At 41.5% G+C, this 18,320-nt stretch overlaps 1 protein-coding gene across 1 annotated transcript in view; it reads left to right on the plus strand.

Annotated features, from left to right (window-relative positions):
- Positions 1-18,320, plus strand: part of MYO15A (myosin XVA) — a 1,126,038-nt gene that overhangs the window by 653,071 nt on the left and 454,647 nt on the right. Inside the window, exons 44-45 of the mRNA XM_085631315.1 lie at positions 809-1,001; positions 18,073-18,194. Of these exons, the coding sequence (XP_085487441.1) occupies positions 809-1,001; positions 18,073-18,194 (315 nt within the window). The remainder of the gene's footprint in view (positions 1-808; positions 1,002-18,072; positions 18,195-18,320) is intronic.

Genomic DNA, 18,320 nt, shown 5'->3' on the forward strand with positions numbered 1-18,320 from the left:
CAAGCCACTTGTACCATTCATAAAACAAGACACATCCTTTTATAATTGCAAAATCATTAATTCCAAGTAATGTTACATCAGGATTGCATAAATCTTGAGCAACACTTCCGCAGTTGTAGAAATTGTGTGTTCCAGGACAAGATCACCATGAAAATTTGGGATGTTCCATAAAGTAACATGTTTGAAGGTATTCACAAACATTTACGTAACCAACTGGCACCGTAAATAAAAGGCCAGAGATCTACTGCTGTTAAGGGCAAAAGTACATTTGTATTCAAGGTGGGTATCAGACATAAAACCCTAAAACTGAAGGTGGTGCAGCAGATGTAATTACTCCAAGAGAAAACATAGTTTTCACATGTAGGAAAAAACAAAGAAAGAAAAAAGTACAGTTGTTCTAAAGATAAATTTGTTCTGGGAGGCATATATGTGCACTATGTACAATTGCGCATGCAAAAATAGCTGTGCATGACAGTGAATGGGAATTCACAACCAGTTTCACAATTCTAGTTAATTATGTTTCCAAATTCAGCATCACTGAAATAATTTAGGTAGGCTTTGAGAGGTGTTTTACAGTTATTGTTATTTTCATTTAGCCCTTGTATAGCACAGTCTGCAATTAGTATGACATCACAGCTCATTTTCGTAGTCCAAGCAGCAACTTTCCAAGTGTTTCCAGTGCAGACTGGCGTCCGATTTGTTTTAGTAGTGGTGCTCTTTCAGTAGATGAATTTGCCACTTTTGATGACTTGTAAGTTGTGTAATTTGTAAGTTTACATATACTTTTTTATGCTTACTTGTTTTTCAGGCACCCAAAGAAACAGTAGCCATGGTAAAGCCAGTTCCCAGCACCAAAGTAAAGAATCCACCAGCAGCAACATCTCCCAGTCCTGCCCGGTTGCCAGCCAGTCCCACACGAATGCCAGCCAGTCCCACACGGCTTCCAGCCAGCCCTGACCGGTTGCCTGCCAGCTCACCTAGATCATCAGGGGGTCCTCCAGGTAAGGGCGTAAATGAGTGAAATAGTTTGGGTCTGGTGTAGAAATTCACTCAAGTTAATGTCATTCTTAGAAAGATTTCATCATTGGCCATAATTTTGGATCAAGATTCCAGTAAACATTCTTGGCCCTGGTAGTAAAGAGATTGGAATGTGGCCAATATAGGTGCAATGTCCCAGCTAAATGGTAGGGATAGTATTCTGCCTCTTGCAGTTTGTGATTTTACTTGTTTTCCTCTGGGGGGAGAACGTTTTATCATTCAAGATACCCCTTCTCTTAAACATCATCAATTTAGTTGTGTTCACTGAATATTACTACCTGGAAAACTGATATACTTTGGCCTTGACAAAAGTAAATCTACAGCTATTCACTGTTCAGAAAACTACCTGCAGAAGGTTTGTGACTATCCACAACCAGCTGCTATGACCAGCTATATTCACATAGCAATTTTACCATACCGATTCATTTTTCTGCGAACTAGTGCCATGGACAATAACGAAACCCCATTATTCAATTTTTGGGAATGACAGATGTGGTCTTGCCTGTTGCATTCCTACAATTGAGTTTTATTTAGGTGCACAAATACATTTATGGATCTGGTTCACAGTACCTATGACACACTGCTGCTGATTCGAAAATCTGAGTGGGTGCAAAGGTAACAAAGGGCTTATGAGAAACACATACAGAGAAGAAGAGAAGGTAGAAGAGAGAACTGTGTGCTTACAAGAGAACATGATAGTATGTTGCATTAGTTGCATATACTATATACGGTTTAATATCAAAATTGTAAATCTTGTGCTACCAAAATATAGTAGCCAGAATATTGACTACCAACATATTGTGAGGGTAAGTATACATATAGGTAACTCGAGAATTACTGTACTTAACTTTACAGATATTATCAAATTTAAACAAAAATAAAAACTTGCTATGTGGATGCAAGGGAATAGAAAAGAATGCATGACCTAAATCAATCACTGTGAACCATCCTGCTTTCCACGGTATCTGATAAAGAATCACAGCTGGATTAGGCACTACTGGGCAGCATCTTACAACAATCTTGTTAATTTTCCTGAGGTCATGAACCACCCTATATTTTCCGTTAGGTTTCTTAATGCCAATTATGGGTGAGTTACAAGGACTGCTCATTATTTCTTCCAGGACACCTTGTTCGACCAACCGCTCTGTCTTTATTGCGACACCTGCCTTTACTTCTGGACTCATTTTGTATTGTCGGCTGTTCGGGTAAACAGCACCTTCTTTCACAGTCACGTTTACGGGATCTACATTTGCCATTAATCCTATTTCTTTTCCAGTAAAATCCCCTATTTCTGCATTTACAGTTAGCTTGACTTCTGCAGGTAATTCATTTTGTGTCATCATCAAATATAATTCATTACTTCTGTTCCCTGTTTAGCTAACATGAACTTGTAAACTCCATCTTCATCTGGGGGTTTGTATTGCAACACCATCCGGTGTGCAAAATATAGTGCAATTCATTTTACACAACAGGTCTCTTCCAAGCAAGTTTACAGGGCTTGAGTCGCAGACCATGAACTTATGCATTTCTTCAAAATTACCAATTCGCACCTCCATGGGTTCTGTGATTGGAGTGCTAATCCATTTGTTTGAAACACCTACAGCTTTAATGTTCTCTCCCGAGAGGGGCAGGTTAGGAATGTCTGCTGTTCTCACAGTAGACCTGGAAGTGCCAGTATCTAACAAGAAGGTTATATCATTTCCCTTTACTTTACCCTCTATGTAAGGTCCTGACTGATCTACCGGTAGGGATGCGCCAAGTACGCACTCCCCTTCCTCCCCCCTCGGGCACCGTCATTCCTGATCATAATCAATCAGTGGGTCCTGCAAAAGAAACTGAGATGTTACAAACATTTTCTTACGACTTCCTTCTGGAAATCCGGCGTCCACACTGTACTTGGCTTGACTCACAAAATTTGATTTAGGGCCAGGTGGCAATTGACTCTGAAGATCTATAGCCTGTTGCTGATGACTCATTAACACCTCATTCTGCATCTGTGGATTTAAATTTTGAATCGAGAGTTATTAACTTGTATGGCTTTACACTCGTTCTTCCAATGCCCCGACTTCCCGCACCCGTGACAAGGGAATTTTTTCTTTGCCTCTTCCCGATTTAATCTTCCCCGTGGCTTTCCCCCATTATTGTCACTTTTACCTTGTGCTCTTCCTTGATTTTCTGACTGCTTATTTAGTTGGAGCTCTTGCTGTTCAGCTAATTTTACATGAGCCCACATTACTTTTTCTTCTAAAGCTTTTCGTTTGTTATCAATTTCGTCCCCACAATATCTTGCATTTTTTAGAATTTTATCAATGGGCTTTGACTGCCAGCACAGCATGTGCTGCTTAATCATTTGAGATATATCCAATCTCAGTCCAGATACAAATCGATACACAAAATGAGTCATGTCTTTATTTTCTAAACTTTCAAACCCACTATACTGTTTGAACACCTGTAAAAGACGTTCGTAGTTGGCATGTACAGACTCATCCTTTTCTTGAGTTGTTCTGTCTATCTTTACCCAGTCGGTTTCTTTCGGGGGAATTTTACTCTTTAGAAAGGTGATTACCTGATGATACTTTTTCATTACATCCTCTGACGGGGCTCCTGTTTTTGCGTCTCTTGGATATTCCTAACTAGGCCAATCCACAGTAATCTTACATTCTGTCCACAAATCTGCAGGTACTACTATGTCAAACAGACCATCCAGATCCTTCAACAAAACCTTTGAAACTTTCACCAACCTCTCAACTTGTCTGTACCACTCTACTGGTTTTTCTCTCAATTTTGGGAAATCATTCGCAAAAGACAAAATATCCGGTCTAGTCCATGGCTTTTTTTTTTTTTTTTAAATTTTTTATTGAACAGGCGGACAGGAAAAACAAATATAAATGCTTGCATCAATTAGCGTCAATAATCGAGAAAATTACAATATATTCTCAGCTCTAAATAACAAAGCTTAAGCTATAAGCACAAGAGGGGACAGGGAAAAGAAAAAAAAAAAAAAAAAAAAGACCGGAAAAGATGATAAAAACCACCTCATACTATAAAGGTTCCCCAATTTTTTTCATGTTTGCTTATGGAGCGGCTCCCTCTTAGTCGAGCTAAAGCAGACTCCATGGTGTATATCTCAGTAACCAGCGCCCACCAATCCCAAACCGTAGGTGGATCAGTACAGATCCAAGCTCTTGCCACAGTGAGTTTAGCGCATGACATAAGTATTGAGGTCAACGCAGCTTGTGGGATTGGGTTAGAATATATGTCAAGCAGAACTGAGGCAGCGGTAAATATAGGTGTTTGAATATGTTTGATTTTTAGAGCCATCTGAATGTCCCCCCAATAATCCTTGAGGGCAGGACACGAAAACAACATATGGATCAAGTCGGCGGCCTCAGTGGAGCATTTTGGACATTTAGTTCGATCACTGTAAGAGTTGTTAAAAGACTATTTAGATATTATTTCAGGGGTATAATATAGCATACAGCTCGTTCTAAACTGTTGAAGCCTTAAACTTGAAGAGCGAACCAGTTTATTAATATTTGACATAGAGCACCCTATTTCTCTGGCTGTAATATTTATCCCTAATAGCCGGCCCCATTTATCTGCTAACTTAGAGCAGTCGTTTGGTTTGTTGCAAGATAGAACATGATAAGTGTCTCTTATAGTTGATTTAGTTTTCCCAGAATATAGACAAGACCATATTTCATTGTCTATAACTGCTAAGATTTGTTTTTTATTAATCAGATAGTCGTGCAGTTGCAAGTGTTTGTATCTCATAGTTTCAGGGAGATCGAATAGTAATTTAAGAGTATTGAATTCTATAAATCCATGAGTACCATATAAATCCCCTAATAAATTGATACCTTTCCTAGACCAGCTATAAGTAGAGTTGTCATTAAAAATGCACGGTAAACCCGGGTTACCCCATAACGGCATCATTTGATGATAGTAAGTTATTTTACAATAATTTGAGATGTTGCCCCATATCTTTATTATGTCTTTGGCGGTCTTAAATTTGACTCTTTTAAAATAGTTTGGGTCGTTGGCGCGAAGCAAAAACATGTTTGCGTCTTGTTTTAGCATAAGAGTATGAAAGGGGAGTGTTCTTTCTTTAATGAGCAGTGAGCGAATACGCAAAACGAAAGCAGACCAAAAATACAACTTAAAATCAGGGAAATTCAGCCCTCCTAGATTCGTATTATTTGTCAGAGATTTTATCGACCTTCTCGCCTTTTTGTAGCTCCAGATAAATCTGCTGAATACACCGTCCAGCTCTTTAAAAAATTTGTTGTTTAAATTAAGTGGTATAGATCGAAAGAGATATAAGAATTTAGGCAATATCGTCATCTTAATGAGGTTAATTCTTCCGATTAGGTTCAGGGGCAATCTGTGCCATTTTTTTAAAAGTAAGGTAGTAGATTTGATTAATGCTTTGTAGTTTATATTAATAATTTCCTGGATTTTAGCCGTTATTTTTACACCTAAATATGTAACGCTCTTACAGATTTCGGGTACGACCGCGTTTGGGGTATAGTTAGCAATAACCTGAGTCTTTTGTACATTAAGTTTATACCCTGAGATATTCCCAAATTTCCCAGCCTCAGAAACAATACTTTTGAGTGCCATCACAATATCTTGTGTATAAATAGCGATATCATCGGCATATGCTGTTATTTTCAGTGTTTTTAAGCCAGAACTAAAAGGTACAATTTGGTCTTGGGACTGTAAAGCAGATAAAAAAGGTTCTAGTGAGAGAGCAAACAGAAGGGGTGAGAGGGGGCAGCCTTGACGGGTGCCACGGCATATTGAAAAGTCAGGGGAGATCAAGCCCGCGTAGCAAACATAAGCAGTAGGGTTGTCGTAGAGGGCCTGTATGCCCCGCAAAAATTGTCCCCCAAAACCCCATTTTAGATAGGACGCACCATAGATAGTCCCATCCCACTCGGTCAAATGTCTTCTCGGCGTCTAAAAGTATCATGCCGAGTGGGGTGGTCTCTATCTCTGCTACGTCAAATGCCGTTATGGCCATATTTATGTGCATAGTGGTGTCTCGACCGGATATGAACCCATGTTGCTGTGGATTGATGATCTTAAGTAGTATAGGGGATAATCTTATAGCCAATATTTTGGCAAAGATTTTTGCGTCAACGTTTATAAGAGATATGGGTCGGTATGACCCTCTCTCCTCCTTAGGTTTATCTTTCTTCAAGAAAAAAATTATTTTCGCCCTATTCCATGATTTAGGGGTTTTGCCAGTAAGACCAACAGATTGCAGTACCTTCAGGAATAGGGGTTCCAGCTCAGCTAAACACACTTTATATAGCTCTAATGGTATTGAGTCTTCCCCTGCCGCTTTCCCAACAGGTAGGAGAGCTATGGCTTGATGCAGTTCAGCCATTGTAATATTATTGGACAATAAATCTGTTCCGGTTGTGATCTGTGAGTTTGTTATGTGTTTGTCCAGATAGCACCGAATTGCGTCTGAGTTAGGAATGCTTTCTGGGGTGTATAAATTCTTATAGTAGTCAGCGAATTGTCCTACTATATCCTGAGGTTGGTTATAGCTTTTATTGTCGCACACCCGTATACTGGTAATTATTGTACTAGCTCTATCTTCTGCAACCTTATAGGCCAGAATTTTGCCAATTTTATCGCCACCCTCGTAATGTGCAATTTTGAATTTGTGGATCTTAGTACTGCGCTTCTGTATAAGTTTGGTCTTAGTTTCATTTTTTAGAAGTCCGAGTTTGAGGCCTATTTCAGTTGTTGTTGATAGTTTTAGTCGGAGTGCAGAAGCGAGTAGTTCCTCTTGTTTAGTTATGCTGGTTATAAGCAGAGAGTTAGCCTTTCTGCGTTCCATATTTTGTCTAATCGTGTAAGCTTGGGTGAATCCCCTGATACTAGCTTTACAAGCATCCCAGACAATGCCACAAGCTGTGGAGTCTATGTTGATATCCATAAAATCTATAAGGTGAGATTTGAGCTGCACCACATACTGTGGGTCTGTAGTCAAATATCTAGGGAAAGAGAATGGTCTAGGCGGAGTCCTAATGTGTGAGGTGCTTATTGTAAGAATCAATGGATTATGATCTGAGGAAATTCGAGGGCATAGAACCAGATTAGAGCTCTTCAATAGATTATCCCCTATTAATACCATATCTAATCTTGAGCATAGTTTATGGGGTGCGGAGTAATAAGTATAACCCGGTTGGTTTGGATATAAGTATCGCCAGGCATCTTTAATGTTATGGATGCGGCAGAAATCTAAAATGGATAATCTGGTTTTGCGCATCCTTTGGAAACTGCCAGATCTGGTTGTGTCAATTTTATAGTCCATGATACAATTAAAATCTCCCATAACAATGAGCTCTCCCTCCCAGCCCAGGAGTGTGGTGTTCAGCTGGTCGAAAATCTTCGGTTCATCTGTGTTTGAGCCATAAATTACACAAAAAACATATTTATTGCTCTCAAAATTAATCTGAGCAATCGCCCATCTACCCTCTTTGTCGCAGAGGGTCTGTAGTGTTTCAATCTTGAACCGTTTATCCTTAAGAATGACCACACCTCTTGTTGGTTGTGTAAAATTCGATCCTATCAAAGTGTCATAGCCCAGTTGGTTCATTAATTTGCTATCTTTGCCCGCTATATGTGTTTCAGTAAGGAGAGCGATATGGGGGTTATGTAGTTTTAATTCTTCTGTAATCAAAAGCCTTTTATTTTTGCTGTTCAAACCGGAAACATTCCAGGTTATACATTTTATATCATACATTTATGATAGGTAGAGAGCACAGCCTTAACCCCAGTTCCGAAAACCCTGATGCAGTTCCTATTGTTTGCCCCTGAGGTAAATAGATGTAAAAAATAAGATAAGAGAAAAATAGAAAAAAAAAAAGAGAGTTGAGCTGATATAATCTCTAGTAGCTCGTTGAGCTCGTCCCTGTCTGCCTGTAAGTTTTTTAAGAAGATTTTACCCCACCCCCAGACCCCCCCACCCCACCCCTCCCTGATTCCAACCCCAGCAGGGGCAGAACCGCCCTTAGAAGACAGCTGCCGTTGGAAGGGCAGCTTCTTGTGGCATATCACCCCAGGGCCCCGATCCACCCAATCATCCCTCCCTCACCCAAAAATATATAAAGAAAAAGAGCCAAAGTGTAAAATGAGATAGAAGATAAAGGACAAGAAGATAAGGGATCCTCTAAATAAGTACGGTTTTCATCAATTCATAGGTTCAGTTATTCATGGGACGTGCTAAATTGACCAGTTTTGCAATAATTAGCTCAGACCCAATGTGCCATCATTTTTCTGTCTGATTCCTGCCTTCATTCAGACTAGAAATAAATGCTTCAACTGCTTTGACTTCGTTAAAAAAGTATATGCGTCCATTTTTGATAACTTTCAGGCGGGCAGGTTCCTGTAAGAAAACCTGGCCCCCATTAGATTTGATTGGATCGATAAATCTACGGAGCATCCAGCGTCGGTCCATAGTTTCTTTACTTAGATCGGAGCGGGCAAAGATTGAGAAATCCCCTATAGCAATAGGGGTATTAGGACGAGCTCTCTGCCATACTGCTTGGCGAAGTAGGAAATTACCGAAGAACAACAGAAAGGGACGTGGAAATTGGCTTGCTCTGTTTTTCATCACCAGTGGTAAACGGTGAGCGCGTTGTATTTGTGAGTCCCAGTCCCAGTCTGCCAAGTCCGGAAAAGCCTTCTGAAGTAGCCCCACTACGTAAGCCCTAGGGTCAGAACCCTCGGACCCTTCTGGAACCCCAAACAGTCTTAGATTGGAACGTCTCTGTCGGTTTTCCAAATCTTCGATCTTCTGTTGAAGAGTGGATAGCAGATCATCATGCTTTTCTACTTTAGCAGTCATTTGAGTGTTAGCCTCCTCAATCTCAACCACTCGGTGTTGCAGCTCGGTAACATCTTGACAGATCCCTCCAATTTTAGAAGTGAGTTCTTGTAGCGAGTTTTGTACTTTGCTGTTATCTTCCCTCAGTTGAGTATGGTGTTCTTGGGCTACCTTGCGTTGATCGTTCAGAATCTGCAGTATTAAATCTATTGAAGAGTGACCCGCTATCTCATCCCCAGCTCCCTCATCCCCAGCTCCCTCTTTAGTGATAAGTAAATGTGGGTGTTCGCTTTGAGGGGGTAGGGAGAGTGGCGTTTGTATAGTGGTGCCCACTTTAGGTTGAGGAGAGATATAACTTGATGATGATACAGGAGCTATGTTAGCATTAGCATTAGGCAATGAATTTGCATCAGCTCGGCTTAGAGAATAGTCCAAATGGCTGAGGCGGGCTTGAGTCTGAGACAGTTCATGTTCGTTTGAGCCAGCTATTGCCGAGTTAATTTGAGCGGTGGTAACACTGGCGGAGCTCGAGGTAGGAGAGGGTTCTACCTGTTCTGAAAAATCGTTCAGGCTAGCACCTGACAGTCTCAGCGTCATATTTTTGACCAGCCCCCTTGTTTCAATCCATTTTCTTAGTGGGCTTTTATCTACTTGCATTTTCTTTATATTTTTAACAGGCTGAGATATAGTAGCAGTAGTCTTGCCTCCTCTTCTGGATTTTGCCTTGCTTCTTAGTTTGCGACCTCTATTTGCTCGCGGTTTAGCCCTGCCATCAGTGCCGCCTGTGCCATGATCCTTCCTATGCGCCTCCCCGAACTCATCCTCTTCCTCGGTATGTGCGGATAGCTCTTCAGACATTTCTTGCTCGCTGACTTCAGCATAGTCATTATGCTCCGAGACCCCTATCCCTGCAATAGCATCATCAGCACGGCCGCTGAGGCTCGTCATACCGGTAGAGAGATCAGACACCAGGTCCTCCAGACCCCCCACTTTTTCATCACTGGAATGCTCCAATACATCTGTATCTGTATCTGTATCTGTTCTGTTGTGGAAAGAACAGGGGCCGGGTCGATAGAAATCCCGGTGACAGTATCAGCATCAAAGTTAGTAGAATTAGTAGAGTTAGTAGAACGAAACAGTATGGCCCCCCCTGGAGCTTGAAGGGGTACAGGATCAATAGCATTATTCGTTTCACCCCCCATCGCCTCTCTCTCGCTGGTCAGAGTCGTATCTGTCCCTTTACCCGTTCTACTAGGAGGGCACTTAGGGTGTGAGGCTACAATCAAAGTGGGTGGCTTCAGTACCTGTTTACGACTGTTTTCTCCCGTCTGCTCTGCTGACAAAGACGGGGCAGGCTTCTGAAATATGGGCAGCAGCGTTTCTTTTTTCGCGCTCTCCAACTCCAACTCCGGCTCTACAGCGTTGTACTCGTCCCCCGCTGATCTGGAGATTCTTTCGGCCCCAGCGGCATCGGCGTCAGCGTCGGCCAGAGAGACCAGAGAGATCGATGACAGCCCAGCTGAGACCAAAGCAGCCGTGCGCGGCTTGATAGACGCACGTACCGTAGCGGCCGTGGGGGCCGCGATTCCAGCTTCTTGCAATCTTCCTTCAGTTTGTTTGTGGTTGCGGGTCACCCGATGTAGTTTCTTGGGAGACATTATCCCAAGCAGCTGGATAGAGTTGGGGAGAGACCGGAGATATGACCCGAGATATGAGCCGAGCCGGCTGAGTTTGGTGCTCCCTCGGAGGCTCCACAGAGTGCGGCCGAAGAGCCAGGCAGTGCTTGAGAGCTCCAGCATCGGCGATATTGAAAATGGTGCGCCGGTCGGTCAGCTCAGAACGGCCAAACACCAGGTACCCGTCTTACGTTTTTTTTTTTCCCGGGGGGTGTGCAAGCAGTTAGCTCCTCAGCCCCTCAGCATAGTGTGTCGTATCGTTTCGTTTCGGTTTGCCGTTGGGTGCCCTTGGGTGGGGAGAAAGTATGTAGTGGATGAAGCCCCGGGTGAGCAGCTCAGTGCGGTCTAGTCCATGGCACATGTATATACCCTCCTCCGGGTACTTCTCTCATTGGGTACAACCTCCCAGCCTTTTCTGTTTCTCTCATGACATATTCAGATGTCGTTCGATTTACCTGTGCGTCTTCTTTCTTCTTTGCCCATCTAACTTTCCATCTCTCAAGATCTCCCCACTTTTGCAACAGAAATAACAATTTCCTGATCTGCAACTTTCTTCCAGACACATTCATGTTTTCCAAATCCTTATCAGAGAATTCTGCTCTATATGGTTTCTGCAACACTTTGGATTTCCCTATATCAATTCCCATTTCCAATGCCAGATTAGTCAGTTTTTTATGAAATGCCTTTGTATTTCGTGTAATGCTTCTACAAATAAACAGTAATTCTTCTTCACTATATGTGTTTAGCCTATCTAGACCTACATTTCCAGCAACCATTTCTTCCAATTCTACTCTCAATTTAAAAATGTCTAATATTTTAGGCTGTGACTTTGGCTTCTCTATTTCTTGAGACCATCTCTCTATATCTTCTGGGGTTACTATTGTGGCACTTCTAGTTCCTGATGATGTTTCTAATCTAACTTCCTTTGAACAACTGGGCAAATTTCTTTTCGGGGTTTCCGTCATTGGCTCTCTTATGGGCAAATCCATCAATGATATTACTGACTCACATTCACTGGCTTTATCATCAATTATTACTTTTTCTTTTCTAGGTTCTATGCTTGGAGTAGGCATTACAGGAACTTTAGGATGATTTGATTTTTCTCCATATAAGGGAACTACCGGACCTATTGTAAACGGTATGGTCAATGCTTCAGGATGTGCGTTTAGCTGAGCTATCCTCTGAATCAATTCATCTCTGTTTTTATTTATTGCTTCCTTTTCTTGAAGTACCCTGTCTGTGGTGTCATGTACTATCTGTGGAACCAAAGGTGTTCCTATCATCGGGGCACTAGGTGTCATTCTATGGAATCCATCATTATAGGGTAGAGGACATTTCATCAATACGTCCTCTAAATACCCTTCTTCTGTTTCTCCGCTATCTATCATGGTCAAGTGCTTGGTCTTCTCTGTACATTTACTTCCCATCTGCTCTTCTGATGTTAACACAGGATATAAACCTTCTGCCACCATGGCCTGTCTCCATTGTTTCATTTGACTATCTCTAGTTTCTCGGGGAAATTTCGGGTAATATATTTGCTTAAAGTCCTGTTGCCTCGGGGTCTGTCACGCTCAAAGGCTTCCATTTCCCATTCTTCCAAAGCCTCATATTGAGTCAATCTAGGTCTGGGCTCTAAATCATTCATTTGGGTTCTTAAATTGTACAGTATTCTTCCATTAAAACTTCCGTTCTCAGGAAATGCTAATATACCATCATCCTTTGTGTATTCTACCCAATTTTCTAACCATACACAAGTATGATAGCCTCTCTCCACCATCATGTATGATGCAGGCGTATTTGGAGGAGGAATGAGAATCCCCTCTCTACTCTTAATGGGTTTGTCCTTTTTTAAATAATTCTTAACTTTTTGCATGAAAGTCATTTTTCTCTTTTCTCCATACATTGTGTGCTCATGCTGGTTAAGGTACTGCTCGTAAGCAAACCCTATAAATCTTCTATCTGGTCGAGTCCCTGTTAAGGTTGGATCGTACATGCAAACTCCACTATCTATTATTATTCTTGGGATCACTATTTTGATGACCAATCAAACGCTTGCTTTAATTCTTATAATTCTCCAATACCAGCACGTTTTCTAGTCTACGAACCAAACAACTTTTACTTTGCTCGCTCGCTCAGCCAATGCTTGCGCGGCTTTTCTGTGACATCAGTTTCACTCCTTACTTCTGACCCCTCCTTTACAATTTCACAATTTCGCATCAACTACACGTCCGCTGTTTCAACCAATCCCAGCGCGGCTCTCAGTGACGTCAGTGCAGCACCCGCACCTGACCCCTCCTTCATAAGGTAATGTGAAAACGTATTTTCTCACAAACTTTTCACACAATTTCGTTAATTAACAACGTATAAACATTCGCTATTGTGTCTGACCCACTAATTCAAAGAATAGTAAGATTTCTTTCACTGCGAGTAAAACCCTTCCGCTTACTCTTCATACACTACGAGTAAAACCTTTCCTCTTACTCTTTACACAAGCATCAGAGAACATGCTACTCCTTCAGTATTACCCTTTCTAGGTGATATAATACCAAAATTTCACCAGCGGACTCCTCGCTACCAATTATTCTCGTTAACTAGACATTTTCCCTAACTTAGTGCTTCTAGTCCTGCGTAACTTTCAGCACTGTCTCGATCCAGACCAATAACCTTACTGCAGTGTGGCTTCTATTCACCACCCGCTATTCAATATTCCCGGGAATTTCCAGACAACGTAAAACAATACATAACGGATTTTGGTTAAAACATAAATCAACAATTCAAAATTTCAAATACAATCCTCACCTAAGTAACTATACTAACCATGCCTCTGCTACCAAGTAAAACTGATGCAGTGGAGTTTACCAGCTCTACACATTCATACACACAACACTCATTTGGGCCCATATACATTCATAGACTCAATGAGCTGGCAAATATCCACTGGTCATCAATTTTATTTTACCCTAGGAAACCTTTACACCAGTATTCTTACCATTCCTGTCTCCTGAGTAAATGAACATTCGATAAGATCTAGTAGTAGATTAGAATAGGGAGGAAAGACAATCATAACATTTTACTTTATTTTAAAGAACCACAAACTCAGAAGGAGTTTTAACCCCTTCCATGCTGCGCAAATTCCGCCGCTGTGCTGACGGTTTCTTGCGCGGGCGTGGTCATGACGGAACGGTTCCGTCATGAGCACAGCTCAACCGTGGCTCATGACGGAACCGTTCCGTCATGAGCACCGAAGGGGTTAAAAGTTTATCTGAATTAATAATTTTGTGAGTCAAATCAAAATACACATGAATATACCAGAAATCTCCATCAGGAAAATAGTACAGTTAGCTTATAATCAGTTTGCATTAATAAATTCTTGCAATGACAGCACCTGAGGAGAGAAAGGACAGAGAGCAAGTACGGTGCATGAACCGTACAGATATATTTACCTAGAATGGTGTGAGAACCCCGACATCAGAGAGTCAAGGATTCAGGACAGGTTCGGGACAAGGAAAGGTGACCTCTTCTAGTATAACGCCAGAGTTACACCCCTCTCTGGTGCTACTCTTTCCGGCTCGGGCACGTCCGGACCCCTTCCTAGATGTGCCTCCTCGGTTGTTCCGCGAATTTTCCCAAGTGTAGGATTCTTCAGTCAGATTGCAGTAAAATCGGGCAGCATCTCAGCATAGCATCAGCATCTCAGCATCAAGTCTCAAGTGTGTCTAACTATCTATAACTTACCTCTGTTATACCAAATTCAAGTGTATGATCCACCCCCAAATGTTTCAGTTCCATGTTCACCCGCAATTTTGATTGGGCCAAGCTGTGGGATGAGGACATCACACCATACCAAGTGCAATACTTTTCTTTAGTCTATTGTCTAATTCCCCGCCCCTTAATTTTAATACCCACAAGCTTTATTCCCACAGATATTTCATATGTGGATCGGTAAGTCTAATTTACAATGTTGCATCTCTTTCCTCCTGTAGGGTCAATAAGTTGGGTTCCCATGTCCTTGCTGGGCTCGAGTTTGGCAGTCTGTCAATTTCTGTTCACTTGTTCAGAGCAAGTAGGTATTCTGCGCATGTGTAGAAGTCACATGGAAACAGAGACGCGGTCCCCCTCCAAGGCCCAAATGGGAACTATTAATAAAGTCAAAGAAGAACACGTTAGAATACAAACTTAAATGAATTCACTGTATACCACTTACATCTACTCTAACCCCATTTACATAATAAATATTTTGCATTAATAGCTTAGTAGAACTTGCATGGGTTAGTTTCAGCTCGGCATATGCGTTAGTGCATTACTTTAAAAAGGCCATTTTAGAAGCTATTGCGCAGCTGCAAAGTTTTCCCCCCAAGCGACAGAAAACGTCATACTACGTAGATGTAGTAGACGCATGCGCAGAAAAGTTCCCGCGTTTTGGCAGCCATTTTAGGACACTCGGGTTACTTATTAAGACAGCACATAGAAAAGCTTCCCCTGGATACGATTATGTAAAATGTGGTGCAAAATTAGTATTCACGGACAGGTTGATTATAATATTACAGGGTATTCGAGAGGATTGCATACGAGCAAGTTTCTTTTATACGAAACCTTGCTCCATCACCTTCCTCCCTCTTGCCCGCCTTTCTCGGCACAACTCACCTAAAACAAATATAAAAATTCATGCTACCTAGCACCCTGGTTACATTCCTATGCCCCACTGACCTGTCTGCCCCCCTTCCCTTAATACATTATGTGTAAACCTGATGTCCTCTCACTCTCCCCTGCTCCCTCAATTGCTCCAACTCCCTAAATGTAGCAAACATACCTGGCATCCTGTCAGCCTCTGCCACTTACCTTTAACCTTCTCTGACCTTCCCATGACTCCTCACCCTTCCTGAATGAGACATCGGGGAGCAGGCAATGTGCTTGCATCAGCCGTGTCAAGAGCCACAGGTTACACAAATAATGGGCAGAGGAGAGGGCGTATGTCTACAGCACAGTTCAACTGCTTTTCTCCAGCTCCCTCAGAAGTGGAATTAGTCAGGTAAAATTGTTGATCATTTTCCATCATTATCCACCATTTCTTCACGTCCTCTGGTGGAGGTATTGGTCCAGGTCCCTAGTCACCTGGATCGTGTGGAGGAAAGCCAGGGAATTGACCAAGTCTCATGACGATGTTGCTAACAGTATATATGATTTTTTGTTTTATTATGTTGTCAGGCTACAGCATTGAATAAAAGGGACTATAATCCCTTGTAGTAAACACTGGTATGGTTGGAATGACTCACTTCACAGTCCGGAGTAAACTCAAGGGATGTAGAGTCTATTTGCAGTGACTGTGGAAAACCATTCAGGCCCAGGACATACAGCCAGTCTTGAATCAGCTTGGTAGCCAGTGGGCCTGCCGCGAAACATTGTCTAGGTTTGAGGATGGTTCCACCTCTCTCTGTAGAATATGCTTATTCATGCATTGAAACTCTTTGTCGTCATTGACCTCCTTCAGGGGCACCATGCACAATTTAAACAACATGGATGTTGATACAACTGGGGCCCTTAGAGAATAAGGACGGGGGTAATGCTTGGTGGCCTCATTCAAAGCCAGTGGGAACTGATTTGCCATGAAAGAATAAAAACAGCAGCCTCTAAGGCTTTAGCTAAAACCCAAAGGTGGTAATGCGATATATGAAACAACAGCTGAGAGATCCTACAAGTCCAACAAGAAAATACCCAAGCCATCTAGTTGACTGAGAACATCATCAAGACTCAAGAGTAGAGGTGTCAGTCATGCAGTCAGAATAGACTGCAGGACTAGAATCTCTACAACAGAGTTCTCAGCCAACAATTTGGGAGCATGATCTGTCACACAATACCCTAACCCTTTTTTAAAGGAAGTGAGATTTGTGATGGAGAGAGTGAAATAAAATAACAAGATCTAATGTAATTGTGCATGGCATGACCAACTTGACCAACTTTCCGACTGCCTGTAAATCAACCATGAGACACACCCATTGAAAATCTACTGCCAAACATGGCTCAATATAAGAAATGCTCTTTGATTTTGTCTAATGGCATAAGCATATCTGTAAAAATTGTTCTAGACCTCACTGTTCTTCGTGTGTCATTCTCAAGCAATAAACATATACTTGCCAGATAAATAATGCTTTATGATGATAACGATAACAAATATGTGTATTTTCACCTAAGTCCCATAAGTGACGGCGTAAGGCTAGGACTGCCTCCATGCCAAGAGTGTTTTATAGAATACTTTCTTTATTCATAGTATTCTAATTCTACAAGTTGAAAGTTTGAGTCTCTTACATATAGAACTCCTGCATTCAGGAAACCTGGCAACACCATATATTTTTGAAAGAGAACCACACTGAATGCTTGATGGGGTAGTTGCTTGCATTGATAATGTGTTTTTAAACATGCTGTATTGCCATATTCCAATACAACAGTATACTAATTGTTCGGATTTCTAAATATCATCAGCATGGCCAAAAAGCGAGTGACACAGTACCTCACACTTCCCATCATAAGATTTTCACACTCAGATTTATATCTAGTCGCAATTATCAATGGTCTGCCAGTATGCAAATAAATCCAGGTACAGTTGCCAGTTAGTGGAGTCGTCCGTGAGTTCCTTCCTCACATTGTTGCAGGTAATTTTCTTGTCCAGTGTAGTGTTTCCCCCTTACCGTTTTCCACATTAAGACTTCAGTTATACCTGTTCACCTCCATAGTAGTGGTATGCATTTTGCTACTAACTAAAGGGTTGGTAGTTCAAATTTCTATAATTTGATAATCTTCTTGCCTTTGGATAAAGCTTCAGGCCCACTCCATAACTATCCATCATATATGAATTTATTCAGGCGAATTAAAATTATTCATGTGTGATACGACCCTCCTGTTTTCATGACACAGCTGTAGGCTTTATGGCTGATTCTCAGTCCTGCACCAATTCATCCATTAACTATGCCATCCAATTCTTTGCACAGCTCCTATGGAATCTAGCAGCATGTGCTAATTTGTAGAACTCCCCAGGTTATGATGTCATTTTATTTACAGAAACTTTCCCCAGTATTTTATTTAATCCTATTCAGTTACCGGATATAATGTTTGGAGGAGAGGAGCGGAAGAGTATTATTGATTAATTGGTTAAGAATGAGGTGCAATTTGGGAATAATCAAGAAAAAGACAGCAATCAATTGTTTTCATTAAAACTGGAATTGCGTAAATATTATAAGACTAATCATAGGATCCTCCTACGAAATTAATAGATGTGACAAGGGGTACATTACTTCCTGAAATCGTGCTATGCAACAAGTCAACTGGCTATCGATTTTATAAGAAGTTGTGCAAAGAAAAATGTCTGTTGGTGGCTGATCATGTTGTCTTGTCTTTTGACCTGCCCCGTTGTGTAAAGAAGGAGCAGTTTCTTACCCATGTTGGTTTCCTTTGCTGATTATGACCTCAGAAGAGTTTAAGAGGATGTTCATACTCTCCTCATACCCTACATTTTAGTGACTGTCTCCCGGGTGCTGGAGGCCGACGCAGAGCAGATACAGACACAGCTGCATCGCCAGTACAGTGAAGAATATTACACCTACAGCAACGTGCCTTGGAAAATATACATAAGGAAAGAGGTAAGAAGGCAGGCAGACCATCCTGACATCTGTTCAATCGCAGTAGACCTAAAGTCCTCAGCCCATTCAGCAGCTAAAACTATGCTAAAATGAGTTTAGACACAATGACCCTATGGTTGAAAAACT

Source organism: Triturus cristatus, chromosome 10 (assembly GCF_964204655.1).
Source record: "Triturus cristatus chromosome 10, aTriCri1.1, whole genome shotgun sequence".
In the NCBI taxonomy this organism is placed as follows: domain Eukaryota; kingdom Metazoa; phylum Chordata; class Amphibia; order Caudata; family Salamandridae; genus Triturus; species Triturus cristatus.